Source organism: Wyeomyia smithii, chromosome 2, assembly GCF_029784165.1.
Source record: "Wyeomyia smithii strain HCP4-BCI-WySm-NY-G18 chromosome 2, ASM2978416v1, whole genome shotgun sequence".
Lineage (NCBI taxonomy): Eukaryota > Metazoa > Arthropoda > Insecta > Diptera > Culicidae > Wyeomyia > Wyeomyia smithii.
The window spans coordinates 207790348-207818150 of NC_073695.1; the positions used below are offsets into that span (position 1 = coordinate 207790348).

Consider the following 27803-nt stretch of genomic DNA (forward strand, 5'->3'; position numbering starts at 1 on the left):
GCTCAAGAATCAATCAAGAAAATACAACCAAATTTGGTATGAGAATGTTTTTAGAGGTAACAGATATGTCCATAATGGTTCGACGCCCCTCTCTCTTCTGGAAGCACATGTTTCTGTACAAATTTCTGCACATCTCGCGAACTAAATACCTCCCAAAATGGGTATTTCCGGTGCCATATTGATGCCAAATCTGCTGAAAATGACCGAATACCACCCAATATGAATACATTCAGACTAAAGGCGATGTACAGAAGCCAAAAGTTGAGGATGTTGTCATTTCGATAAAACCAATCATTTCAAACGATTTGTTATTTGACTTTGATCATATCCTATGGCCGATTCGTCGTGCATTTGCAGACTTTAAACACATCGCAAGGAATCAATGAATTTGGAACGTTCAAATAGTACAACACCACATATAAATTATGTTGAGGCCACATATATCGATCAAAGCGAGTATAGTTTCAAAAAGTCTTTGAATTTCTTTTCTTTCCATAAAATTTGAGACACATATCAAATTGTTATGAGGTTTGTTATTTGTAAGTTTGAGAGATGACTCCTTCGTATGACACTAGTTATGTTCAAATAAGTCATGTAATCTTTGAGATAAAAGACTTTCGTTGTTTTATTAACAATTCAATACATAACGGTTGCTTAAGTTCGATTATAATCAAATGAAATGGGAACGTATAAGGCAGCCAAATTTGAAACCACATGTTCAATCATAATTCATCAGTTAACGCTTAACTAGTCCGCTCATCTGATAATAATATTGATCAAATCGGTTGTGTAGTTTCTGAGATAATGAAGATTCGTGATTTTCACATTTCGGTACATTACAGACAAGGTTACAGTTTGATTACAGTAAAATTCAATAGGGTGTTATGAGGCAGCTAGACTTTTCATTTGACACTAATTCTGTGTAAATCGGGTCAGCCATCTCTGAGAAAATTGAGTGAGTCCAAGTAGTCTTCGGAACATGTTCCTATTCATAGCTGGATTTCACATTTTTAAACATAACAGGCAAAGTAATAGTCCGAATGCAAAATAAATCAATAAGGTCTTATGGGGCAACTAGACCTTCCATTTGACACTGGTTTTATGATAATCGGTCCAGCCATCTCTGAGAAACATGAGTGAGATTAATCAGTCCCCAGAACACGTTTCTTTCCATAACTTCTGAATCACAAGTTCAATCTTCATTAAATTCAAAAGTTAAGGGTTTTTTAGGTTTTTTAGGCCCGTTCATTTGAAATTAATTTTGTTCAAATCGGTTGTGTAGTTTCTGAGATATTGATGTTTCGTGATTTTTACATTTTGATACATAATCTCTAAACTAGAAATCAGATTACAATAAAATTCAATAGGGTCTTATAGGGACACTAGACCTTCCATTTGCAATTCACGGTGTCTCTGGTAGAAGAAACTTATCCGAAAAAAATTAGTATCGCTCTTATACTCATCATTCGAAAGCCCAAGGTGTCCCCTTTAATATGCTACTAACATTGAAATGTTCTATCGGCGGGTCCAGAAAAAATTTTTTCAGACATTCTTTTTTTGTAATTGAAAAGCTGGTGGAATGGGAACTATGTATACAAGGGATTTAGGTGCTGGGGGCCCGATCAGATGGTGTTGAAACCTTCAAAATTTATTTTTTCATATAATGAAATAATATTTGGCATAACCTTAGATTTTTTGAAAAGGGTAAATTGGGGTAAAAAAAGACTCGAAAATTTTGAGTCCAAAAACTGCTGAAAAGACAAAAAAAAAGCTTTAATTTTTTGTACGCTTAATCGATATCTCTGAAAATTGATATGGTAATTCTATCCGATAAAAATATACAATGTCGGTTATTGAAAGTTGCTGTCGAGGTTACATAATTAGATATTTACATTTTTCTTCAAAAACATGGTTGTTTTTGGAGTTTTTTTTTTTGTCATCAGAACTAGGCCCTACAATTAAACAATACGTTTTATAAATCAACTTAAGAGCTTTTATTGGACGTATTCAAAAAGTGCACTATTTAAAAAAATCGATTTTTTCATAACTAGGTTTAGGCCATCATTTGAACCTGTTACACAAGGAGCGCAACTCCATTTTGTACCTACATTTAAAATGCTGGCTATAGCAGGATATAGCTCTATAATATCCCAGTCTCAAATTGGTTTAAAAAATTGTCCTCCAAAAAAAAATTTCGGGATCGGGTCGGGCTCGGGTTTTACAGCTTCGGGTTCGGGTTTCCCAAAAATGAAATTTTCGGGTTAGGGTTTGATCGGAAAAAAAAAAATTTGGGTTCGTGTCGGTGTCGGGTTCGGGTTTCAACCGAAAAAAAAATTTGGGTACGGGACGGGTACGGGTTCGAAAAAAGCCAAACCCGACCATCTCTAGTAGCTTCAAACATTCTTGATGGTACAATAAGCATACCGAATTGCAGAAAAAGCGATGCATTCTACTCAAAGTTACAGTAACATTATGATTTTAGCAGCACCTGGACATTAGAATTTAAGGGGTGGCCAAATGCCCCGGGCCTTTCGACACGAGGAGCCTCCCTGGTTCTAGACCAGACGTGAATACAAGTTAGAGACCTTTTTTTTTGTTTTGCTCGTCACCTTCCAGCGAAGCGTTAAATCATTTCAACTAATTATTTTTTTAGAAAAGAGACCCCACGAAAATGTCTGTCCCGGGCCCCCAACACCTGAATTCCGCTATGCATTTCACCCCACTAACTCCTTTCCCAAAAAACTTATATGTACAAATTATTACATGGATGAGCAAACCCTGGAAATTTAAGCTCGATTGGGGGACATCGATACAAAACGGCTTCTGCGCTTCTGACACAATGGGTTTAAATAACACTGTGCTACAGCGATTTAGAACTTTTGAAGTGACCTAGTGTAGGTTGTAGGTCTTGTTGAGTATAACATTCGCTCATACTAGAAATTTTACAAACACCCCCAAAATCTGAAGTTATGGTCAAAATACGGTTTTTGGACCTCAGCGCATATAATATTTTTTAACTCAGTCGTTTATCAACCGATTTTCAATATTAAGGCAGTTTTAGAAAGAAGACAAATAGAGCTTTCAAAATATATCCAGGTTTTTACTAATAAGAATAAAACATGTTGAGTTATTTATGTTTAAATCTAATTTTTTACACTTTTTCACGCAATTTTTCAATTTAATTTGCAATTTGTCGTTTATTTTTGTAAGAAACATACCACACATATACTATAATTTTGAAAGTATTTTTAACTCCGAGTCAAATAAGAGTAGTTTTGTGAAAATCGGTTGATATTTGGCTAAGTTATATATTTTTTAAGAAAACCAGAATTTTTGGCTTCTATCGCATAATCATTTCATGGAGCTACAAATGATGAAAAAATGCAAGAACTTTTGATGTGACTTAGTGTGAGTTGTAGCTTTAGTCAAGTGTTACTTGCGCGTTTACTTGAAGTTTCTCAAATACCCCGATAAATCTAAGTTATGGTCAAAACCCTGTTTTTTACCTTAGCTCACATTTTTACGTTCAATAGCGTTATTTTTCAACCGATTTTTTATGTTTTGGCTGTTTTGGAAAGGCGAAAAATAGAGCTCTTGAAACAAAAAAATATATCTTAAGAGTTCACCTATATGTGATGAATAGTTTTAAATAAAATAAGATGCTTTATATTAAATAAAACAAGATGATTTATATTTTTTTTTTCAAATTTTCCCAATTGATGAAGAGTTTTAAAATAAATAAGATAGTTTATGTTATTCTCAAATTTATTCGCAATTTTTCACACATTTTTGTAATTAACGAGCTTCAATTGCTGTAAAATTTGAAAAGTACATTTAGTGCCAAACGTAAGCAGTAAGTGTTGTTTATGAAAAACCGTCATAATTTGGCTGGGATATGACTTGATGTTTTCCACCATATACTTAGATTTCATCAAATCATTTCTCAGCCAAATTTTAACAGATTTTCATTAACAACATCTATTGTTTTCGTTTGGTACTAAAAAGAACTTTCCGAATTTAACAGCAGTTGAAACTCCTTCATTACAAAAAAGTGTGAAAAATTGCGAGTAAATTTGGAAAAATTTGAAAATAACATAAACCATTTTATTTATTTTTAAACTTTTCATCACATATAGGTGAACTCTTTAGACATATTTATATGTTTCAAAAGCTCGATTTGTCCCCTTCCTAAAACTGCTTAAATATTGAAAATCGGTTGATAAACGACTGAGTTAAAAAATATTATATGCGCTGAGGTCCAAAAAACCGTATTTTGACCATAACTTCAGATTTTGGGGGTGTTTCGAAAATTTCTAGTATGAGCGAATGTTACACTCAACAAGACCTACAAACTACACTAGGTCACTTCAGAAGTTCTTGCATTTTTTTTTTCATTTGTAGCACAGTGTAATGATTTAAAACATGTATGAATAATGAAATTTTCTCGGTACAACTAAAGCGGCGCATTTTTTAATAACATCAAATGAAAGCTCTTGAGTTGCTCTATAAAACGTATAGCCTAGATACAGGGTCCAGTTTTGTTGACAAACAAAAAAGAGCTGTAATAATCACCATTTATTGAAGAAAAATGCAAATATCCTATATTGAAACCACGACAGCAACTCTTAACAACCAGCATTTTATATTTTTTTTATAGGATAGAATGTCGATTTTTGAAGAAATCAATCAAATTAATCATCAATCAAAATCAATGTAATCAAAGTCATAACATTTTATTTGTTGCGAATGACGATTATTAGAGCGATACTAACTTTTTTTGGATAAGTTCTTCAGCCAGAGACACCGTGAATTAATTTCTTTGAAATCGGTTCAGCCATCTCTGAGAAAATCGAGTGAGATATACCTTTAGTTTTTGCAGTGATTGCTATACCTTTCTAGGATAAAGGCAAAAAGGGAAAAGTGTAAACAGCAAGAAATACACTAAAGTCGCTTTTTACGCGGGGGATACGTGCCGCGTAAAACAAAAATACCGCGTAAATTTCGGAAACCGCGTAGAAAAATATCGCGTAAATTTCGAAATCCGCCGCGTAAAGAAACCCGCGTAAAAAACCGCGTAAGAAGCGACCTAAGTGTATTCGGGTTGTGCTGGTAGCAGTGGCGTCTATACATACAAACAAAAATTAAAAAAACATGCCATGATCCGTTGATTGTAATATATCAACAAGGTTTCATATCGAAATATATCGGCATAAATAGTTGAAGGAGTTGTTTATAAAACACGACCGCAATTATAACGTAGAATAACGACAGCCTGTCTTGGCCAGTGATGGAAACGAAACGAATATGATGCAATCGTCGTTTATTCATCATACGTGCACTTCACGAAGTGTACAGGCCGGGGCTAAATTCGAATCCTCTCAACCCATAATGAAATGATGATAGGGTGCATAGGTTACTGGGAGAAAACAAACACATGACAAGACTACATCAGCTCTGAGAAGCGATTCGATCGTTGCGTTTGTCTCTCCATAGGCCGGTAGTTACGGGAAGAAAGGATAGCAACCGGAGAAAATTATGTCGCCTGAACAGCAGCAGAGGTGTGGTGCGGTGAGAGGGAATGTGTGGGGGAAGGAACTACTTTGGCAGTGGTTGAGTTTAAGCGAGAGTAGGAGAGCATACACTGTCATTTTCTTTCTTTTTCTGACAAAAAATCATATTCATGAGTCAAAAGAATAAGGATATAACAAGTTCTGATCGCTCTCTGTAACAGAGACGAATAACTTCATATACCGAGTTGTGCACATTGAGAACCACGTGTTGTGGTGTACACTAATGAATAGAGATATATCGTAAAGAGGAAAGCAAAAAGAGTGCACCAGCACCGATACTTTGTTTTTCGCATACTGACGACGATAGCAACGCATCCTAGGCTTGTTTTATATGTATTCATTAATCGCTAGAGGTGATTTTTTTCCTTCGCTGGTCTTGGCAATGATTTTCATTTTGCAACAGGTTTGGGAATACTTTCGATTGGGGTTAATCTCTTTACTGATGTGAAGCAGAAAATTTCCGTGATAATTCTCTTTCAACTCTTTTTGCCTTTCTCCTAGAAAGGTATAGCAATCACTGCAAAAACTAAAGGTATAAAAGTGCTCAAAAGGGCCGAATGTCGTATATCACTCGACTCAGTTCGACGAGCTGAGCATTTTCTGTATGTGTGTGTGTGTACGTGTAACGCTCTCTCAATCTCACTCGATTTTCTCAGAGATGGCTGAACCGTTTTCATTAAAATAATAGCAAATGAAAGGTCTAGTTGCCTTATAAGACCCTATTGAATTTTATTGTAATCTGATTTCTAGTTTAGAGGTTATGTATCAAAATGTAAAAATCACGAAACATCAATATCTCAGAAACTACACAACCGATTTGAACAAAATTAATTTCAAATGAACGGGCTACCTGAAGAACCCTTAACTTTTGAATTTTATGAAGATTGAACTTGTGGTTCAGAAGTTATGGGAAGAAACGTGTTCTGGAGACTATTTAATCTCACTCATGTTTCTCAGAGATGGCTGGACCGACTTTCATAAAATCAGTGTCATATGGAAGGTCTTTTTGTCCCATAAGACCCTATTGATTTGTTTTGCAAACGGATTATTACTTTGCCTGTTATGTTTAAAAATGTGAAATCCAGCTATGAAAAGAAACATATTCCGAAGACTACTTGGACTCACTCACTTTTCTCAGAGATGGTTGAATCGATTTCCACAAAATTAGTGTCAAATAGCTGCCTCATAACACCCCATTGAAATTTGCTGTAATCGGGCTGTAACTTCGCCTGTAATGTATCGAAATGTGAAATACACGAAACTTCATTGTCTTAGAAACTACACAACCGATTTGAACAATATTGATATCAGATGAACAGGCTAGTTAAGAGTTAACTGATGAATTATGATTGAACACGTGGTTTCAAAGTTTGGTTGCCCTATACGTTTCCTTTCCATCTGATTATAATCGAACTTAAGCACCCGTTAGGTATTAAATTGTTAATAAAACAACGAAAGTCTATCATCTCAAAGATTACCTGACTTATTTGAGCATAACTAGTGTCATACGAACGAGTCATCTCTCAAACTTACAAATAACAAACTTCATAACAATTTGATATGTGGTTCAAAAGCTTTGGAAAGAAAAGAAATTCAAATACTATTTAAAACTATACCCGCATTGATCAATATATATGGCCTCAACATGATTTAAATGTGGTATCGTACTATTTGAATGTTCCCGGTGTCGCTCGTAATTAAATTGTTCTAAATTAAGAGTCATTTCTTTTATTACGCTATTTCTTAAGCACATATTATATAATTCAATTACAACATCAATATTTTAGAACCCAAAGAGTGAATATACCTTTATTGGATTTGAGCATTCATGTAAATCTATTTTTACGAATAATAAGTTTGAATGAGGAAGGCTGAGTTTGACCGCTAGGTGGATTAATTTAGGTTTTTTATAAATTGATTGTTAACCTTCAAGAGAAGCGTTGATTTTGAATTGTCATTTACCGATGACACGGGATGATTCTAGTTCTCTTGTTTTTCTCCGTTCCACACACACTGCACGCAAAAGTTGGATGGTGCGAAACCAGTACAAAATTGTGCGTTTTTAGCGCAATTGTTGATTTGGTTTGGAACCAGTACAATGATTGGGCATAACGCAATTAATGCTCTAGCGTTTTTTCAAAGTATTTGTCAGCTCCAAACTATTACACCTAAACAATTTCAGCTGGTATCATGCAGCATTGCAAAGCAAGCGAGAAGCAAAACCTTTCTCCTCCTTTCTGCTTGAGAACGAGACATATGCTACGCTTCTCAAGTCTTTTGCACGCTTTCCCCTGAGTAGCAGCAAGCACGCACCGACAGTATGAGTGAGACTAACAAAACTGGCATCAAGTATGTACAGCACGGGTGTCTCGCTCATTTCGTAAAACGACGAGACATCGTCTTGCGCGTCGCAATCCAAACCGAAAAAGAAGCGAAAGAGCAACCTGCAAATTATATGTGACGTACCTAGTCTCGTCGCACGCACATGGAAAATCTACGAGCAAGAGAGAAAAAGCAGCCACTAATACACTTGATGTGAGAAATAAAGTGTCGGTATATGATACATATTTTGATTTCAATCTATGTCAATGTATTCGCAGTACAACTGCTGCATTATCCTTTTCACACATTTATTGTGCGATTTTAGTGCTAAATTTGTGCGAATCGGGAAGTACAATGATTGTACAAGACTTGAACTTTTGCGTGTGTATTTACAGCTATTAGCGGTGACCAAATGACTGAAAGAAAATGCGACGTGACAGATCCGGACCAAATTACTAACATGTCCGGACATGTTCAACAATGATCCGGACATGTTCAACAATGATCTGCAGTGCTGCGACCCGCCGGTTGGTGCTTTGCTAAGGAACGCTGCAATCATATGATTCACCTGCTCAGCCTACATAACTAATTTTCCAATCAATTGCTGTAAGAATGAAGGAATGAAGGAAGGTAAGAATGAAGGAATGAAGAAAAGAAGGCATGAAGGAATTTTGGAAACTGACTGAGTTCAAAGCACTTGAAAGTGGCTTTCGTGACGCTCTAGATGCATTCGGTTTTTCGATTTGAACCTCGTTACCGTAAGACATAACTCTACGTCTACGATCTTCTATGTCTCGTTTTAAGCATAAAGACTCAAGACATTGTGACCTTTATTTATCTTTTGTGGCATTCCGATGCTCTTTGTTATCTAATTTCGTTCAAAAATTGTAGATTAGCGATTACAAATACCGTTTTTGTACTATTGATTAGTAATTTCCTTTAGAGATTTGTTTTGATTGTTAAGTAATATATAATTTGGGTAAGAAATGCAAAGCGGTTAATAACCCGTAAAGACCCGTGACGAAGCTTTTTTTAAATAGTTGTTCATAGAATTTTATTCAAAGAAAATAGTTGCTCTAAATTTTGGTTAAGGTATTACTCATCTTCACTCCTCCTCGTTTCCGTGAGACGCAAATATTCTCGTGTTTTTTTTTACTTTTTCAAACTTATATTAAAATCAAATAGTACTGTTTTATGCAGTCCTGGTTAACATTCTAATTAAAAGGACATAAAACTACTAGAGTATTTCACCAATTCTCGGTAGTCTAGGTCAGTTGTTATGTATGAAATTGAACTTCATTGTAGTCAACCAAAGTTTATAACGGGAAAATTTGTTTCTCAAAGATAAGAAAGAAAAAAGCTTGTAAATCTATACTTGTTTAGATGAAGAAAAAAAACCCTATACTCGTCTCATCTACTTTTATTGCTATGCACTGGAAAAAAATGTACTCCACTACACCCCCGTTCAAAGTAGAAATGGAATCCTGACATTCCGCAGATGTGTAAAATGCATGATTGTTTTCATAATCGGTTCGGTGGATTCAGTCCCACTTAACTAACCTTTCAACAATCGAGAGTGACGGTAGGCAATTAAATTAACAAAATGTTGGCAGCAGACCGGAAGTTACAAGCCGTCGTTTGCTATATATAGTCTCGGATAACCGCGCGTGAAAAATCGATAATTCTTTTTAAAGCTGACATCACTGGTGTTGGGTAACGATAATGGAAGCCTTCCTAACCATGCACAGAACATAACGTGGTATTTTTTTTTAGACCTCAAATAAAATGATACAAAAACGGAATGAACATGAGGATAAAAAATTTATAAGAGCTGATTTTATCACCGTATTGAGTGTATTAACTCCCAGAGCCACCAAGCGATCATAAACGAACAAATATAAGTCATGGATGAAGTTGGATTGAGAGTACATAAACATAAATTCGAAACAGAAAACATACACACATTTGCCGTAATGTTTACCGCTTCAAAGTATTAACTAATAAACTTGTTTCGTGTAAATCTCATCATCGTGTAAAGGGAGGAGATAAATGATACATCAAAACTTTTTCGCAACCTGCGCATTATTTACGCGGAACCATAAAGCAGTCGACCGTCGATATTTCTCCCCACCGAAATCGGGACCCACCTTGGAAAACTTTGAATTACTCACTTTGTATCATTTTTTGTTACCTTCCGCGGCAGCCAGATGTTGTCGGAAAATATCTTTTCGCAAGGAGCTTTTTTGTCTCCAGCAAGTTCAATTTGAAAATAGCATCCGCCCACGTTCATATTAGTATGCCTGAGCTTGAACCTGCCGTGCCTAAAAATGTTAAGAATCTTTAAAAAACAACCCCTCCTTAAAAACACCCTCCATCGCTATTTTCTGGGAGTTCGAAATAAAGGGAGAAGCTTTTTTTTCTCAAGCAGTGGATGTACATCAAAGACACCGGCAGTTGTGCATGAAGTGATAACGTGGGGAGCAAAGCCCGGATGATTTGGGTACACCAAATGCTGGAAAATGCCAATCTTTTCTTACCCACTGTGACGGAATGCGTGACGGAAAAACTTGAAGGATTGAATATTTCCGTTGTTTCAAACTTTGCTTAGATCAGGACAGAAACAAAAAGCACCCGCTCTACATAGTGCGTGTTTTTCCTCAATGGCAGGAGATTCAAAGATGAAGTACAGATGGCAAATAAAAATAGCTTCGCAAAACTTTCATTTTTGTATTTCATTGCGTAACAGTTTTTTTGTTACCATGAAAGCTATTAACCGACATCGCAAATGCTTTTCACCCGCAAGTGTTCACTGTATCTAAAGACTTAGGGCAGTAAAAAAACAGGAAGAGTATTAAATTGTAGTTAAAATCGCACTTTACTCGTACTCTCAGGTTATACGAGACGACATAAAGTACGGGAAATGTTAAGCAGCGAACCTGCCGGTCTCCAAAATGTAGTTATAATAATGGCTGGTGCTTGTTCGCCCGTGTACAGGAACATCGTAAACACCAAATATTATTTTTCTTTTGTTTTTTATTTCGCTGCACCTCATACCTTCACACGAACGCGACGTGAAACGGGGTCAAAGACAGGTAAGGGGCGGTACCGGCCCACGACTGTGCCGGCACTCGTCGGCGCGCCGGTGGGAGAACACTTGCGAGCCATTCGAGTGGGTACCTAACGAGAGAAAAATTCGTGTTTAAAGCCATGTCTACAGTTGCAATTGCCGGGGTGAAAATGACCTTCCGAGCTTTCCGAACGGTACATACAATGGCTGCAGGGCCAGACGGCGGTAAGCGGCGCCCGAACCAGCGCCAACTCAGAACTGCGCAAATCCGTGTGCAACCGCTTTGTGGAGCGGCCGAAAGCCAAACTAAATCAGCGGCATAATTGGGGAGAGAGATGGGTTGAAAAATAAACAACATAATTTAGGGCTGCAGATTGGGTCAAGCAGTTGGGCGAATCGGATAATAAATATGAGTTTTTTAAAGTTTTTTTTCTTATCAACGTTCTGTAAAATTAGGAAAACGTGTGGAAGTTTATGCCTCCTATTGAATGAAATAAAAACAAGTGATCGCATAATTGTTCATGTTTCGTACATTTTCGACCATTTTTTATGAATCGTCAATTCAACATCCTATGGTTCCAATGAATTCACAGCAGTGTCATAGGGTCAAAACCGCTTTGGCTAAGGCTAAGTTGCTGGTAAAATAACAAATTAATATGTGTTTCTAGATTGACTTTATTAAACAAATACTACAGAATTTTGTATTGCTGAAAACCTGGCGAGAAACAATTTTTTTTTACGATTTTTCTTCCTGTCATTTCTAGCTTTTTATTGCTTGGCTTTGAAAGCTTTTTGTTACTACTTATAGAGAAGTCAATTTACATTGGCACTCAATTGTTCATGCCATGCGAAAAACAACCATTCGAATGCTGTTGTCGAGTTGATCATTGACTTAACTACGCAACGGTTGATTTATATAACACGTGCGTTGCACGGTAGGAGGTATCGCAGGAAAACACTTCATATTTTACGTTGTTTTCTCCTATTCTTTCTCTCTCTCTCTCTTCAACATTCTCCACACTCATATTTCTTCTACAACGCAACCCATATTAAGAGCTCACGTTTGCGCTCACGTCGCACCGAACTATTGTTTTTATTAATCCCATTTTGTTACATGATAGTCATTGAATCAAGTTACTCTTTCTCTCAATCTGCCCCTATCATAGCGCTGCCTCCAGTTCATGCCCAATGTTCGCAAAAAAAACAGCTAAACCTGTTATTCGAGGAAGGTTTTTTAGTAGAACGGTTAAATAAATCAATCAGGAAAACTACGTGATGAACAAGTTTTAAAACCAATAAAATAGTATGTTTTCTATTATGCAAAAATATCTTAAGACCGATTTCACGCTAACTCGACCAGGTGTTGACAGCACCCTCTCAGAATTCAATGAAACTTTTTTGTGTGTGGCGGATTTACTGCGCTGAACAACTTTGCAAATTTTTTTTATTTATCTGCAATAACATTTGAAAAGGGCTGTTTTTTCTTATAAATCGATATGTTTAAATAATGACAAGAGATAGAAAAAAGTTGCATTTGAAATCCTACACTGGAGTAAACTTATTTTAAAAACAAAAATTGATTTTAAGAAAACGGTCATCTCAGATTTGTTTCAAAATAAGTTTATTAGATAGATAATTTAGTTGCCTAAAACTCTTGTGATCAAATCAAAGTGGGCAATATTATAAAAAGAAAGTGTCTCCAATAAAAATCACACAACAAAATATTAGCCAAAAATAAGCCCAAAGTTGCTTAGGGCAGTAAGACCTACACACCCACAAGGGCTGCCAGCCCCGCGTTCCAGTTGGCGCGTCATAAACAAAATAATATTGATCTTTGGTTGCCTCAGTCAGAAAGAAACAGTTTATAATTGAATAAAATCAATGTGGGACAGTTCATGTGTGATGATTTTTGAAAAAAGTAAGTTCAGCTTCTTAGGTGAATTCAAATTTTGATAAACTATTTTAATAAACTACTTCAGTGCTGAATACAGCATTGATAAGAATACATATGGGACAGTTGTACTTTTATGGGCAGGACATAAGATAAATCCCTTTTTGAAAACTAGATATGAAGATTTTGGGGACTTTTTTTAAGTTTTTTTGGCGTAAGAACTTGTATTTAATAGGGTGGCTGACTGTGAAATATTTAACGAAAATGAGCTCTCCTAAAATGCGTATTATATTACTACCAAATGACAAATCGGCGGATATAGTTAAGTGGATAAAACACGGCAGGTTGCAGTGGGCTGGGCATGTAGCTAGAATGCCGGAAAAACGACTAGCGAAGACTATATTTAGCAGAAATCCCGATAGAGACCGTCGACTTCGAGGTAGGCCTCGCACTCGTTGGATCTTTGCTGTCGACGAGGATGCCCGCGAAATAGGTGTTAGGGGAGATTGGAGGATAGCAGCCCAAGACCGAGTGACATGGCGACGTTTCCTGGATTTGGCATTGGATCGATAATCGGTCTGTCGCCGTAAAACTAAAGTAAAGTAAGTTACTACCAAATGTTTATTACGTTACGGAGTTCTTGATCGAAATGTGAAACTTCTGGTATAATAAATGGCATAGCAGATAAGTGAAAAGTTGAATAGAAAATCACTGTCTTCAGTTCAATTTTGAAACTTTCAACGAATCAAGAGTTCACTTTCAGTACCTGCAAAAGGCGTTGTAATATTGTTTTCAGGTGATTATTCAATAACTACCATTGAACGGATTTCTAACAACAATGCAATCATTGAAATATCTTTCCAATACTAAACTAGTTGAAATATGAGTGTAAAAATCGTGTACATTCAACCAATCCAAAACTTACTACCCCTTCGCTCACATTCGGTTGCTTACTGGCTCACTATACATAAAGAATGTGCGAAAATCAATCGTTCATTTCGATTAGGTAGCCTTAACGCGCAGACAGAGACAAAGACAAGAATCATTTTTTAATGCTCACTATGTTACTTGCTACCATTGAACGTATCATCGTATCATCGAGTTGTAATGATGATTCTAATCACAGTTTTTAAGTTAGTAAAAATCATTCTTTAACATCTTTGCAAATTGCGTAATAAGCTTGAAAAGGTCGTATAATGCATTCATTCAGTTATCGCATAAATGCGTCTTGGCCAGACCGCCCGTGGTATACCCCTCTCTTGAATGTTTGTTTGATACCCATGTTTTTGTGAGTGTCTTCACTCAATTCCAAATTATACGTACATCATCTTAGCTTCGTTGCGAATTGAATATCTCATTTCGTGTTGGCGAGCAGCGCAACTGGACCGATGCACTTTGAGGGAATTTGGATCTAGAGTTCGATATAAATATTATTCTGTCTCATGGCTGAAGCGAGATTTTTCTGTTTTGAGCGGTCCTGGCCAAAAATGCAAACCCCTCCCCGCAGGAGGAGAATGATCATATGAAAACAAATGGTTATTTTATCTTTGAGTCTCGCTTACACTCTTGATATAACATTAAACAGATTTCAAATAAAATGATTTACAGTCGAGGTAAACCTATTTTAGTATTGTAGGGAAATTTAGCCAAAGTTGACATGTTGACAATATTTTACGAGGATCAGATACCTGCTTAATCTATATCTGAGACTTTTTTTACTTATTATAAGGCATAATTTGACTATCACTTTCAGATATCAGCTCATTACCATTAATTTGTATTTGTAGTTGTATTTAAGTAAACTATCTGACAATAAATAGTCCTAATGAATAAATTTACTAAATAATCACAGTTTTGAGTCTGATTTTAAAATACCGGATTGGTTCGTCAAACTGGAAGTGGTCTCAACAGTGGTAAAGCCACGAACACACGCTGTGAATGGTTCATTTTTCCCGAACAAAGTGCGGTGAAAAAAAGGGTTCAGTAGTGATGCGTTTCGGATATTTCTGTTCGGAACACGATAATTTACTACTTGGAGCACTGCCGAGGCATCTGATTCTCCATAAGTAGCTTTGCGATGAACAAACATTGCTGTATTTTTCTTTAGCGTTGCAGAGTGTCTAAGCTCAGTAGTCGGCATCTATCAGGGTACAGAGGCAAGTTGTCGGGGTTTCTCCATGGTAAGTTCCGTAGTGCCAATCGAATAAACCGTTTTGAACCCGTTCTATCCTAAGGTTCTACGTGACCTGATAGGGGTTCCATACATTACTAGCATTTTCGAAAATCGGTCGTACAATTGCACAGTACAGTGTCTTCCAACAATGCAGATCAGAACAGTCTTTAGCCACCTTGGATGCAAAGCCCAACTGACTTGTTGTTTAAGAAATCAACCCTGAGCGGTTTTTCTACGCTAACAATCAATTTGTTTCTATGGCACCAATCAACAAATAAACTTGGACAGGTTTGCAAACGGCAACAATTCTCCTGCGTTTGTATAGCAACATATAACTTCAAATTGTCTGGATACACCAATTTTAAACAACCTCTATTCAAAATCAAAGTAGCATCATTGGAGAATAGAAGGATAGTAGAGGACCAAGATTGCTACCCTGTGGGACACCGAAATTGATTGTATATGCCCTCGATACGCAACCATAAATCCGTACCCGAAATTCACGACTCGTTAAGTATGATTCTAGCCAGGGCACCAATTGAGTGTTCCCAAGCAGCAATTGAAACATAATAAAAAAATAAATTGTGATCATTTGTTGCACTAATGAAATTCCAAGGTGTTAAGAAACATTTTTTGTTTCTACGATGAAATTTTAAAGAAACAAGCAACAAATAAAGTTGCATCACTGCTTCAAAACTTCACACCAACAACGTAATTCGCGGGGTTATATTTGTTATTGAAACGTGTAAACGGCATTTGGAAACCTAACCTTCACTGAATAGATCTAGTGGGTGGAGCATATAGGTTGCCAACGTGATGCTTGCGAGATACAAAACAAAAAAAACAAACACACAAAAATACTTATAAAAGTTGCTGTCATGTTCTGAAGCCATGTAACAGCAATTTTTGCTCGATTGTTCGCCTTATATTTGTTTTTGAGATGAGGTTATTTACTGCGTTGTAACTTTTGTGTACTTGGATTGGACTAGAAGTCGTTCCATGATTGAATGAATTTTTCAACGATAAAAACATATCTCTGGATGCATTGATTGGCATATGCACTGACGGTGAGCCAACAAACACTGGCACACACGGTGGAATTATACGAAGATTCGAATTGCTGCTAAAAAGACCATTGCATTGGTTTGTTTGCCTTCTACACTTCAACGAACTTCCGTTTCGACATTTGTTTGGGGTTTTGGATAAAACATCCACCACTGGACCAACATCAACAACCGGGAAACTAAGCAAGCAAATTGAAAATTCTGAAGCTCTTCCGGTAAGTCATTGCTATCACTCATTTATTATAATTTTCTAAAATTTTGAATGGTGAAATCATAATAAATTTATTTAATTATTATATATTTTTAGGTGGTGAGCGACTTTCAGAGAATTGCGTTGGAAAATATGCCTCCTGTTGCAGAACAGCACGAATATTCCACCGATTCGCAGTACTTATACGACATTGCACATGCAATTTCTAATGGCGTGGTTTCTGTGGATCTGGCTAACATAAAACCAGGGAAAATTGTACATTCTCGCTGGCTCACCAAGGCCGCTAGATTATTACGATTATATGTGACAATGAAAAAACCACCTAAAAATTTAAGAATTCTGGTTGAATTTATAATTAAGGTTTATGTGCCAATGTATTTTAATATCAAGTATTACAGCTCTGTCGTGTACGGTAGTGTATTATTTTTCAAGTACATTACTTGGGCACAATTTCTGGAGCCAAATTTACGCACTGTTGTCAATCATGTAATTAAAAATAATCCATGTTTTGCACATTCGGAAAATATCTTGCTATCAATGTTGTTTGATGATAGGAAAGAGGTGCGCGACTCTGCTATCAAGAAAATTTAACGATATCGAGACAATGTTGAAGACCCATCGGAACTTAGAGAATATAAAAAACCAGATATAAACTTCCATTGCTTCGATTACACGAAAATGATCGATTTGACTGATAAAAATAACGTATTTGAACCACCATTCACGCGAATCATTCCGTATGAAACATTGATAGCATATTTAAATGAAGATGATTCACCATTTACTGATCCGCATATTCCATTACATATACAAGGAACGGAACAACACGTTCAACTGCTAGCTAGCGTTTCCAAACGAGTAATATCGGAAAATGTAGAGGCTGTTATGGAGGCAACATTAGAGAGCCGTGCGAAATTGCCCAGTGTTGAAACCAAAAAATACTTCAAACAATAGTTTTTTAGTTTCTTTCCTATGTTCTGATCGAATAAATTTTTAAAGAGAAAACAAAAATCCAAAAACAAAAAAAAACATTTTTTTCCTAGAAACTTCATTTGTGCGGAGAAATAATAGCCATTTCACTGATTTTTGTCATATAAAGTGCTAAAAATGGTGATTTTTTTATATTTTTTTATATTTTTGTATGGGAGACCCCCTAGGGGGGTCCCAGGGGGGTAACACTAGCATGGGTGGGTCAGCCCTCCAAAGTTAGTGGGGGTCGGTCATACATTTGGACTCGATTGGGTCACTTTAAATGGGTCAAAACAGGATTTTTTGAAATTTGACCTTTCGGGTACCTACACGTTAGTACAAGGGACATCAGAATTCATTTTAGAGGTATGGTTTCTTGAGAAAAGTATCTTATTTTGATCCCTAAAATCCGAAAATCATATGTGCCTGAGCGATTTTTAAATCGACCCACCCTAATATATATATATATATATATATATATATATATATATATATATATATATATATATATATATATATATATATATATATATATATATATATATATATATATATATATATATATATATATATATATATATATATATATATATATATATATACATATATATTATATATATACATATATATTATTCAAAAAACTTCCCTTAAATGCAACAGAGATCGAAAAAAAAAACAAAATTTGAATTTAGCTTCAAGTGACAAATAAGAAGAAAAACGGAAATTCTAAGAACACATAGAAAGCAAGAGAAATCGAAAATGAAAAGAATTAACTTTTCCTCGAACTGGTTAAAACATTTACTAAAAACAAAGTTCTATGTTTAGTCCAATAAGAGGGAATTACTTTCCAAAACCAGTTGAAACCAAAAATCAAAATGTTCTTAAATTTGGTTCTCATTAGTGAGGTAGGTAATTCTAACGAGAGGAAAAGCCCAAAAGGAAAATGATCCAAATTTATTGATTCGAAAATTTTAAAAACCGTCCTCACGTAATTTGGGGATGACGCGTAAGACCCACTATTACTAATATTAATGTCAACTGTTAATTATGTTTCGAACGAGATATAATCACCAAGCTACCACCAAACGAAAGATTTTAATCGAAAAACAGTTTTTTGTAGCTTTGTCTGCATAAATTTGCATTTAAATCGGTTGCAAGTGTCTAATGTTTATTGGTTATCTTTGACGTAGAACTACGTTTTTCTTCAACCTACCGCATTGGGATGTAAATTGAAAATCTATTAACGAAAAGGGAACAAAATTTCAAAAAAACAAAACCTTCTCCTTTTTTCGGCTACAAAAGAACCAGCTTCTGGCTCAACCAATTACATTTTTTGACGTGGGACTACGTCTTTGTTTCAAACGATAATAACAGCATAACCACATGATGGATAACAATAACCATTACATTGTTGGATAGATTAAATATTGAACAATTTTGTAATACGCTAGTTATCATTTTTTTTTCATTGCAAAGCAGTAAAAATCGATAAAAAGTGTCAAGGACAAATTTACGCGAACAATGACCTAATCACATGCGAGCATTTCTAGCAAAGACGACATGAATAGACACCAACCATTCCCTGTGATATCCTATGTATCAATATCCAAAACATAATTGACAGAGTCTCCCAATTTATGTTTGCTTCCATGTACCTAGACTAATTTGATGTCTCGAAGGTAAAGGTTTTTCGTAAATTTTCTTTTTCTTCCCCTATTCTTGAACAATTTCTGAACCTGTTGTTAGAGCGTAATAGGAACTGATGTCTAGAAAGAAAACATGTTGGTAAAACGAACAGTACCGTAGAGTATGCGTGAAGCAGAGCGCCGCTAGTTTCTCGTTGTCTATCATTGCAGCGGGCGCGACTTCTATTCGCGTGCAATCAAAGCTGCAATGCTGCTACTGATGGTGATTGAAAGTTCATCTCATGAATATGATTACCATAACAATCATAAATTACTCATCAAGAATTGAACATTTTTGCAACGGTTATAAGTTATTTTTATTTATGTTTTATCTTCGATATTCACTAAATAATCTTGACCGACATAATATCGAAGTTCCTAAAAATACTAAATTATAGATGAGTAAGAGCCGGCGAGTGATTGTGAATTTTTGGTCCATTGACTAAGATCAGAATCTTTTTTTTTACATTTCAACAGTGATAGATTTTTTTATTTCTAACTCTCGAATAAAATGATATACTTATATTAACTGTCTTTGTAGTACAGTGAATGTGATTGTTGGCAAATTAAACAAACTTGTGAAGCAAAAAACAAAAATGAATCTTTTTAAACATTAACTTCGTTGTTGTTCGCACAAAAAAAACACTACAGACACAACATCACCAAGCGTAAATTAAGTTCTTTCGAGTGTGATCAAATATATTTCTGATAAAATGAAGGGAAGGCTGAGAATTCCAATACGTAACTCACTGAACAAACCAATTTATTGTGTCTGTAATTACAATAATTCCAGTGTTTAGTCCCACGTCCACCATTTCATACAACCCTAGGGCTGTATACCTTGTAGTATTTGGTAGATGGTGGGACAGACGTACAGTCCTATATTAGCAATGGCCTAACGTATTGCAGCAGCAGTAGCAGCGAATTGCGGCAATATCAACAGCACATTGCTCCAGTAGTAGCAGTGGGTTGGGCCAGTATCGCTGGCTTTCCGAATTTGCTTTCGGCTCAAACATTACTTGCCGGTTGGTCACATATCTCAGCAGTAGTGTGGTAACAGCAAACGTTACGATTTACTGATTGAGGGCCTTCTTCCCAACGATGAATCTTTGCCTTATTTTGGCAACAACACATGCAAACATTCTGTGCTGGATTCTGGCACTCAAAATCTGCCCCGGCTGTCTAATTTGCTAAGTGTGAAAACAGCTTCCATTCACCCACTATCGGGGCAGCAGAAAGGTTGCGATCACCATAATATCCGATTTTGAACAGCAAACCGCCCTTCTCAGTGTAGTTTAACAAGTTTTGCAATTCCACAAAAAACGGCAAACGTTTAAAATCTTTCCACGTGGTATGTGGATGGCCCCAAATCTGTTTGTTTTTTAGATGAAACTAAATCGCGACGTTTCGTACATTTCTAATACATTTGGCATAAAAAATCGACTTTGAAATCGATGGGAAATTCACATTTTTCTTCTAATCAATAGTGATGATAAGAGCTTTTTTTTTTGTTGTCAACAGGAACTAGGTCCAAAATCCAAACCATTCATTCAGTAAAGCAACTCAAAACCTTTTATTGTTTAAAAATTGCGTCAAGTGACTTCAAATTTTAGCAGGACTTTTTACCCTACTTACGCATTTTAAAAAACCTCGATGTTCTGAAAGTTATGACTGATATTGAGCGTTTAGCTCAAAACCGGACCACTTTTCCCTGGTTGAAATACTAGATTTTAAAATTTAGGTGCCTAACTTCGATATAGACGTTAGTCCAACGTCAAAATATGAGATTATGCAAAACATTGTTCTATTATATAGAACAGATAAACAAAGCCTGAAAGTTTAAGCATGATCGGAGCACCTCGATACGACCTTATTCGAAAAGGTGGTTGCAGTCCTCGCGAGCTGACTCAAAAGATTCATTAGTTTTTGATGTCTTAGCCTTCTAAGATGTTCAAAAATCATGTAAGTTCTAGTAATATTGGAAGTTCAAGGAATAAAAATGTGAAATTTTAATAGATCTGCAACATGGGAATTTTTCCTTGGAGGCTAAAGTATTGAAACTTTTTTGTTAGAAGTTCAAACATTAGAAATGTAGGAAGAACAACTATTCAACACTTGCCACTAAATGCGTTTGGCAGTCGCGTTTCCGTTCAGTCCCATTGCAACATTGCACACGTAACGGTGTTGGTATACAGAGCCCCTATCGCTGTCGCCTCTCAGTTTACGGCTCGGTTGCAACTAATGAACTTGTCTAGAGACCCACTCGCCTGCCCGGCTCCACAAGCTAAGCCCCCCAGAATTGCAGCACCACTGTAATGTGCCCGAAGAGACAGACACACCAGAGCAAAATATATTTGACCGTGTGCGCGCGAAAAGCATAATCGTGAAAAATAAAGTTTTCTAGCGCTCTACAGCATCTTAGTGCCAAGTAAAGTGAGGCAAACAAAAATAGAAAACATTAATGCTGGAAAATTAACGAAGTTAAGAATAGACCCCACCGCTCAGTCCCACTGCCCATAAACCGCACACACAGACTGTGTGAACATCGCGGTGCGTGCGAGACGAAAGCGAAATTATGCTGGCCAACAACAACGGCGAGCAAAAGCAGCATCCGTCGCGAGTGGTGCGGCGGGACCGAAGGGGAAATAATTGTAAACTGAATTTTGTTTTCCAAACACATGCGCACATTTAGCGAGAAAAAAAAACTTCATCAGAGAGCGGAAGCGCCGGAGGGACCGAATGGCGAAGCTGCGCTTTCTTATAAACATTTTGTCTGCAAATGCATAATCTCGCACCGCGCCCCGCCATCCACAGCGCGTTCGATTGTGAGTGGAAAAGTAATAATAAACACGGAAAATTAAACGAGCACAAGATCCAGCCTTGGCTGGCAGTATTATAAACAACATGTGCTATCAAACTGATGCTGTACGGGGTGGTCACTACGGTCGGAATGATGATGATAATGACAGGGCCACTGCGGTCGGCATTATTTGAGCGTACTAAAGGAAGCGCTCCTGGAAGACTGAAGTTTGCAGTAAATTAAAGAGAAAAAAATATAATCAGACAAACAATTCTATTGAATCATAAATGCCAAAGTTTCAAAAAGTTTTAATTTTTACCTCGTTTTCACATTGCTGCGACTGAAGGGGACTGTATCAATTTGTCTCCTATACATCTGTGCAAGTGAAAACTTTCGACGCTGGAAATGGATCGCTAGTTTTATTACGATCTATTTTTTAAACGAGGAAATAAGCACCAGTCAGTGGAGTTTTACAACCCAATGAATGTCATTTGAAACGTAAAAAAGAAGAAAACAACAAGAAAAATATTCACTCTGGGTGAAGTGGGCTGACAATAACGAATCTGCTTCAGAACTGTAACGAGCTATTTCCGCCGTAAGAAAACTCTGATGAGTTTGTAGACATCAGGGTTTTCCTAAATTTTATCAGTAAAGGTTACTCGTATTTAAAACAGCTGTTTTTTATATCTTCGATAATATCATCATGAGTTGATCAAAAGATACATAAGTTTCAAGAACCATTGAACTCTTAATGATTATGATTAATATTTTACTTCTTCTTGATATTTTACAAGCAAAGATTTCTATTCAGTTATGGAACATGCTGAAAAAAATTTAGATTTAAAATAAGTTCTAGTTTTTTTTTCATTTAATTCCAGAAAAAAATTCAACACTGTCATCCTGAAATCCCGAACTCCAACATTTTGCAATCTGCTGTTTGACTTGAGAATAACTAATAACTTTGGTCCGCGTGCCCCTTGGCAATATTACCCAAATCAATTATACCCCCTGCTTTGGAATATTCTCGCAGAGTGGGAGAGAGTAGTGAAAGATCATGTTATGGTAGTCTAGCTCATGTTTCGAATGTTATAAGAGCAAGATTGAACATTAAATTATATTATAATGAAAAATTGCTTTGTCCGCCATTACTGATTTTTCTTTCGCGTATCCCTTGAAGGTTGTTGCGTACCCCAGGTGAAGAACCGCTGATCTAAATTTCAGCAGTTTCTTGTTATGAAAAAATATTTTAGCCATGCCTTAAGCTTTTTTAAATTTTGTTCTAGAATCAACAAAATAGTTATCAACAACAGACCAAGACCGCATACTGCCCTCGCTCGTTAGTTCACTCTGTCTGGTCCGCCGATTTTAACTGTTCGCAACGACAGCCGGAAACCTGTAGCTAATCGACCATTTCAAGTCTCGTCACGGCTGGGTGTCGTTGCTTGCGTGAGCATGACTTCGACCGTAAACCAATCGAAGAACAAACATAGGTAAACAACGAACAGCATTTGAAGAAAAAATAGAAATAGAGAGAAAAAAAAACACCCGATCACCACTCACCTCAATCTCTTTCCGGTAGAAATCCTCGATCGTTGGGTCGTACTTTTCGATGAAGCAACCAGACACGAACTGCACGGTGAGGGCCGATTTGCCAACTCCGCCGGAGCCCAGTACAACGACCTTGAATTCGCGCATTTTGCTCCGACTTTTGTTTACACTGTCGAAATGGCCTGCTCAGTTTAGCGGCTCCGGTTCCTCGGCAGCTGCTACTCTACCAAGCGATCGGTCGTATCGATCGCACACCGTAAATACGAACAAAAAAAAACTACTCTCGCACTCACACACACGCACAGAGTGAGAGACCAGGATAAAACAAAACAACAAAAGCTGGGTGAAATTTCCACGCTTTTCGCCCTCGATTTTCACCTTCCTCTACACAGCACCAGCAGTGATGGGCACGATCACCAACACATAGAATCACTGGAAACACCTTTTTTGCTCTGATCTTTTGCACTGCTTTCAACTGATCATTACAAAATCATCGAAAAATAAAACGAGCAATAAATGGGCGAAAGCAATTATTGCTCTCGAGCTCACACTATCGCTCACAATAGAGCGAACACACGGGATCACGCTTCCGCGGAATTGCTTCTTATGGGCCTAGCACAGCCTGATGCAGCCGTGCGCCACTTTGAGCATACGCACTTTCTTCGCGGGAAGTAGAACCGGCACCGTCGCGTTTAACGCCAGTTGTGTTGTATATTCGCTGATTCAGCCACTAATAATCATCTCAATTATGAGCCACTCTTAATCATAATAATATTACTTTTGCTTCTTTCTCGGAATTATATTCGCGACGACGATGGTTACTAAGCTGACTTGTGATGGCAGCAGCGAGAAATACTAAAACAAACGGCAGTCGATTACTTCCACGAACGGCTACTAGATAAACACAGATACATGCACACACATGAACTACGAGATAACAACCAGATGATAATAGACTGAGCTAACGATGCACAATGAAGCACTGCAGTAGCGACGGGTGATACACTCAGAGCACGAGGAAACTTTCATACACCAACACATGCGACGATCAGTCAACTGACCGAACAGTGGTGTTGTTGTTGTTTTTTTTTTTTTTTTGTTGTCGTCGTCGTTGGCGTTGTCGTCTTGGTCTTCGATGAAGATAAGAAAAAATCCGGAACCTAACGGCAACAACGGCGCGCAATGAATAATTATTTTTCGAGTTTTTACTAGGGAACGATCAATAATAACACACGTCCCAATAATAATGCTTCGCTTTGCCGACTTGGTGGCGCACTGCGACAGTATTTCGGCGATCGCCCTGTGTAGCGCAGTGTGGGTGGAACCACTCACTAGTTCTAATTCCGATCACGTGTCGGTTCACTTCTTCTGGGCTGTGTCCCCAGGGTTCGGGTTTGGTGCGACAAAAAGCGGTGTCGTCGATGAGTTGTGGAAACTTCCGTCCGACGATCGGTCGTTCGTCATCGATCATTTACGATGGTGCGTTACGATTGCCTGGAAGAAGAGAGAGAGAGAGGAAGGTAAAGGATTTCGATTATTAACTATTATGTACTCTGATGGTTGCATAAATGTTGTACGCAATGAATATTTTTAACAGGATTTTTTTAAGTAATTTACTACGTTATTTTGACGTAAAACTACGTCTTGAAGGAAGTTCCGCTACAGGGGTGTAAAATGAAAATCTAAAACCGGGAGAAAAATGTAGGTATTCAATTTCAAATGCTCATCACACGGTTAGTTTTCAACATGTTTATTTCGTTTTTGCAGTAATCATTCGGAAGATTATCCACACTTCCGCTTAAATGCAGAAAATTATAATTAGATTATGTGAACCATCAAAATTGTCAAGCTTGAAATTGATAAATTTTTATAACAACTTCCAATTAACTAGCTTCATGTACATTTTTCTCGAAATAGTATAATTTTAAAACAAGTACTAGTACGTGCCCTAGAAAACATCTATGACTATTGGTGAAATTTCTATCGTCTACTTCATGAAATAAATTTGACAATTCTATAAGGTACTATGAGGTAAATTGGGATGAAATTGATCACCATTGAAATCCATACATTCTTTTGGCATGTGCTTTTTTTCGATATGCTAAAGATAAATGATAATTTCTGTACTGAAAAATATCATTTACAGCTAGTTTGGAAACGAAAATAACGATATTTCAGGTTAAAATTTGTTTATATTGGTTCACGAGCTGCTTGTTTCTAAATTTGCTCTTATTTGATCGTCGTTAGACCGATTTCAATTCGGTTTGTTGCAAAAGCTCAAAAACTAACTCTGAAATTAAAATCTTTGTGGTTTCCTGCGAATTCATCAGTATTTCTTTAATGGTATGGATTGATCATTGTTGAAAATTACATTTTTTGAACTTTTACAAAACTTTACTCACTTCTCCAAATTCAATTACGTCCCTCATTTAAGATTACTTCAAGTAAATTCAATACTATTTTTGTTATTTGGAAACTTGTTTGATCAAATTTGATTGAGTTTTGACTGATTTAGAAAAATTTTTCGAACATTGCAACCAAATTGCAACTGTGATCCAAATCTGCTAAAGATACGCAGTAGTGTGATGTCAATCAAAAGTTTGGCGTGCGCTGCTGAAATTTCATTGAACTTCATTTAGAATGTCAGAACACCTCAAATCAAACAGTTAATTGAATTTAACAGAAGTGTTCAGAGTTTCATCCATTCCCAAACCAGTCAGCACGAAGAAAGTTTGGTTGTCCTCGAACCCCAGAGTCAATATGCAACACGCAGCAGTGTAATAAACTTCTGTTCCTTCTGCTATCTACTTTCATCAAATGGAAGTGATGTTACAAACAAAAGAAGCAAAGCTACATTTCGAATCGGAACTCGACCTCCTGTTTATCATACACAGACTTCGCAGCCAACCGTTAAGTATAGAACAATTGCGGGCCAGCGCTACGATCCTACTGACACTAACAGTCTCTCCCGAGCCGAGACTCGAACCTACGACGAGTGGCTTGTTAGGCCAGCATTGTGCCTCGAGATCAGCTAGGGACATGCACACAACTCTACTGTAATTGTTTTTTTCCCACAATAATGTCCAATAATGACATTTTCATGATAAGTCATCAAACAAAAAAATGAAAAATCCTCATAACCCGAGGTAACCAAGTCTATGCCATCTACATCGATTTGAAGGCAGCTTCTGATCGTTCGGCCACGGCATAGCTCTCAAAAAGTTCAAACAACTTGGATATTCTGCTTGTCTCTGTGGTTGACTGGAGTCTTACCTGAAACAGAGAACATTACAAGTCAAAATTGGCGCAACTCTCTCCCAGGAGATCACCAACTAGTCTGGTGTGCCTCAAGGCAGTAATCTCGGGACATTTCTGTGTAACCGTCTTATTTCATCATAAATCGAGCCGCAAAGGCTACTATTCTAATTACACGATCGCTGGACATTCGTTGGAGCGTGTTGAAACAGTAAAAGATCTTGGGTGCTCAGGTGCTCAATAAGTTCGAATTCAATTTTTCATCGGTCTATAGGTGCATTCTGTGTATTGGTGTTGGTGTCAGCTTTAGCTTCGTGTATAGGCTAACAAACGCGCACTGTGTCGACTTGCTGAATTTGTTGTTTGTTCACCACGCACGGCGAAGGAGTAGTAGAGTACTTTTGCAACCTCCGCACAGTGACCGAAATGATTGGCTGTAAGAATCGGCGTTGATCAGCATTCGCTCGTCCTACATAGGCATCCCGCGGTTCCAGAAGGCTGCGTCGGTGATGGTCTGGGGTGCCGTATTCAGGCCTGGAAGGCCGGTGTTGGAAGGTTTTGACTGATTTTCTCGATAAGACTCTGTGGCCTCAGAGCTCGGACCTTTTTGCTGCCAAACTGCTTTCGTCTGAAGCTATTGTAGTTCGTTGTTGCAGCTTAGCATCAGTGACCAATCCAGTCGCCTCTACACTCGATGAGAGATGAGTGAGAGTATTTAGGGGTAATATCCACCAAAAACAGTTTTCTTGTTTTTTTTTTATTGGCTTAAATCATGCTGTCCTAAAATCAAAATCTATATCACCCAAGTACTGATCTAAGCTCAAAATTCGTTGAAATCAATTTTTATCGTAAAAGTTTTATGCTCCAAAATAACATTTTTTGTTTATTTTGGCGATGCTCATTTTTCTTTTCACTGATTTTTCACGTCACTGAGCATCGCATGTCTGAAATCGCGAAAGAGGCTAGACGCAGCCTTACATCAGATAACAAAAGGGAAGAAGAGGAAAATAAAGCCCAGGAAGGACAACTTTACGGCGCAGGGAAAATTTTTAGGGGCTTTATTTTTGCGATTCTTGGGATTTAAAGCATTTTGAAACTATAAACGTGTTTTTCTCAAAATCCTGTTTTCAAAATCAGTGAGCAGTAGAACTAAGAAAGTTTAAATCCGATTGACTTGAATTTTTAACTATAGCTTCTTTATTATATTATCTAGTGAAGTACACACGATTTTGGCGATTGATTAACAAC

General features: G+C 37.0%; 1 protein-coding gene across 1 annotated transcript in view; it reads right to left on the reverse strand.

Moving 5' to 3' along the window:
- Positions 1–27803, reverse strand: part of LOC129721591 (ras-related protein Rap-2a) — a 273953-nt gene that overhangs the window by 227268 nt on the left and 18882 nt on the right. The window contains exon 2 of the mRNA XM_055674342.1: positions 23313–24794. Coding sequence (XP_055530317.1) covers positions 23313–23447 — 135 coding nt within the window. The 5' untranslated portion in view covers positions 23448–24794. The remainder of the gene's footprint in view (positions 1–23312; positions 24795–27803) is intronic.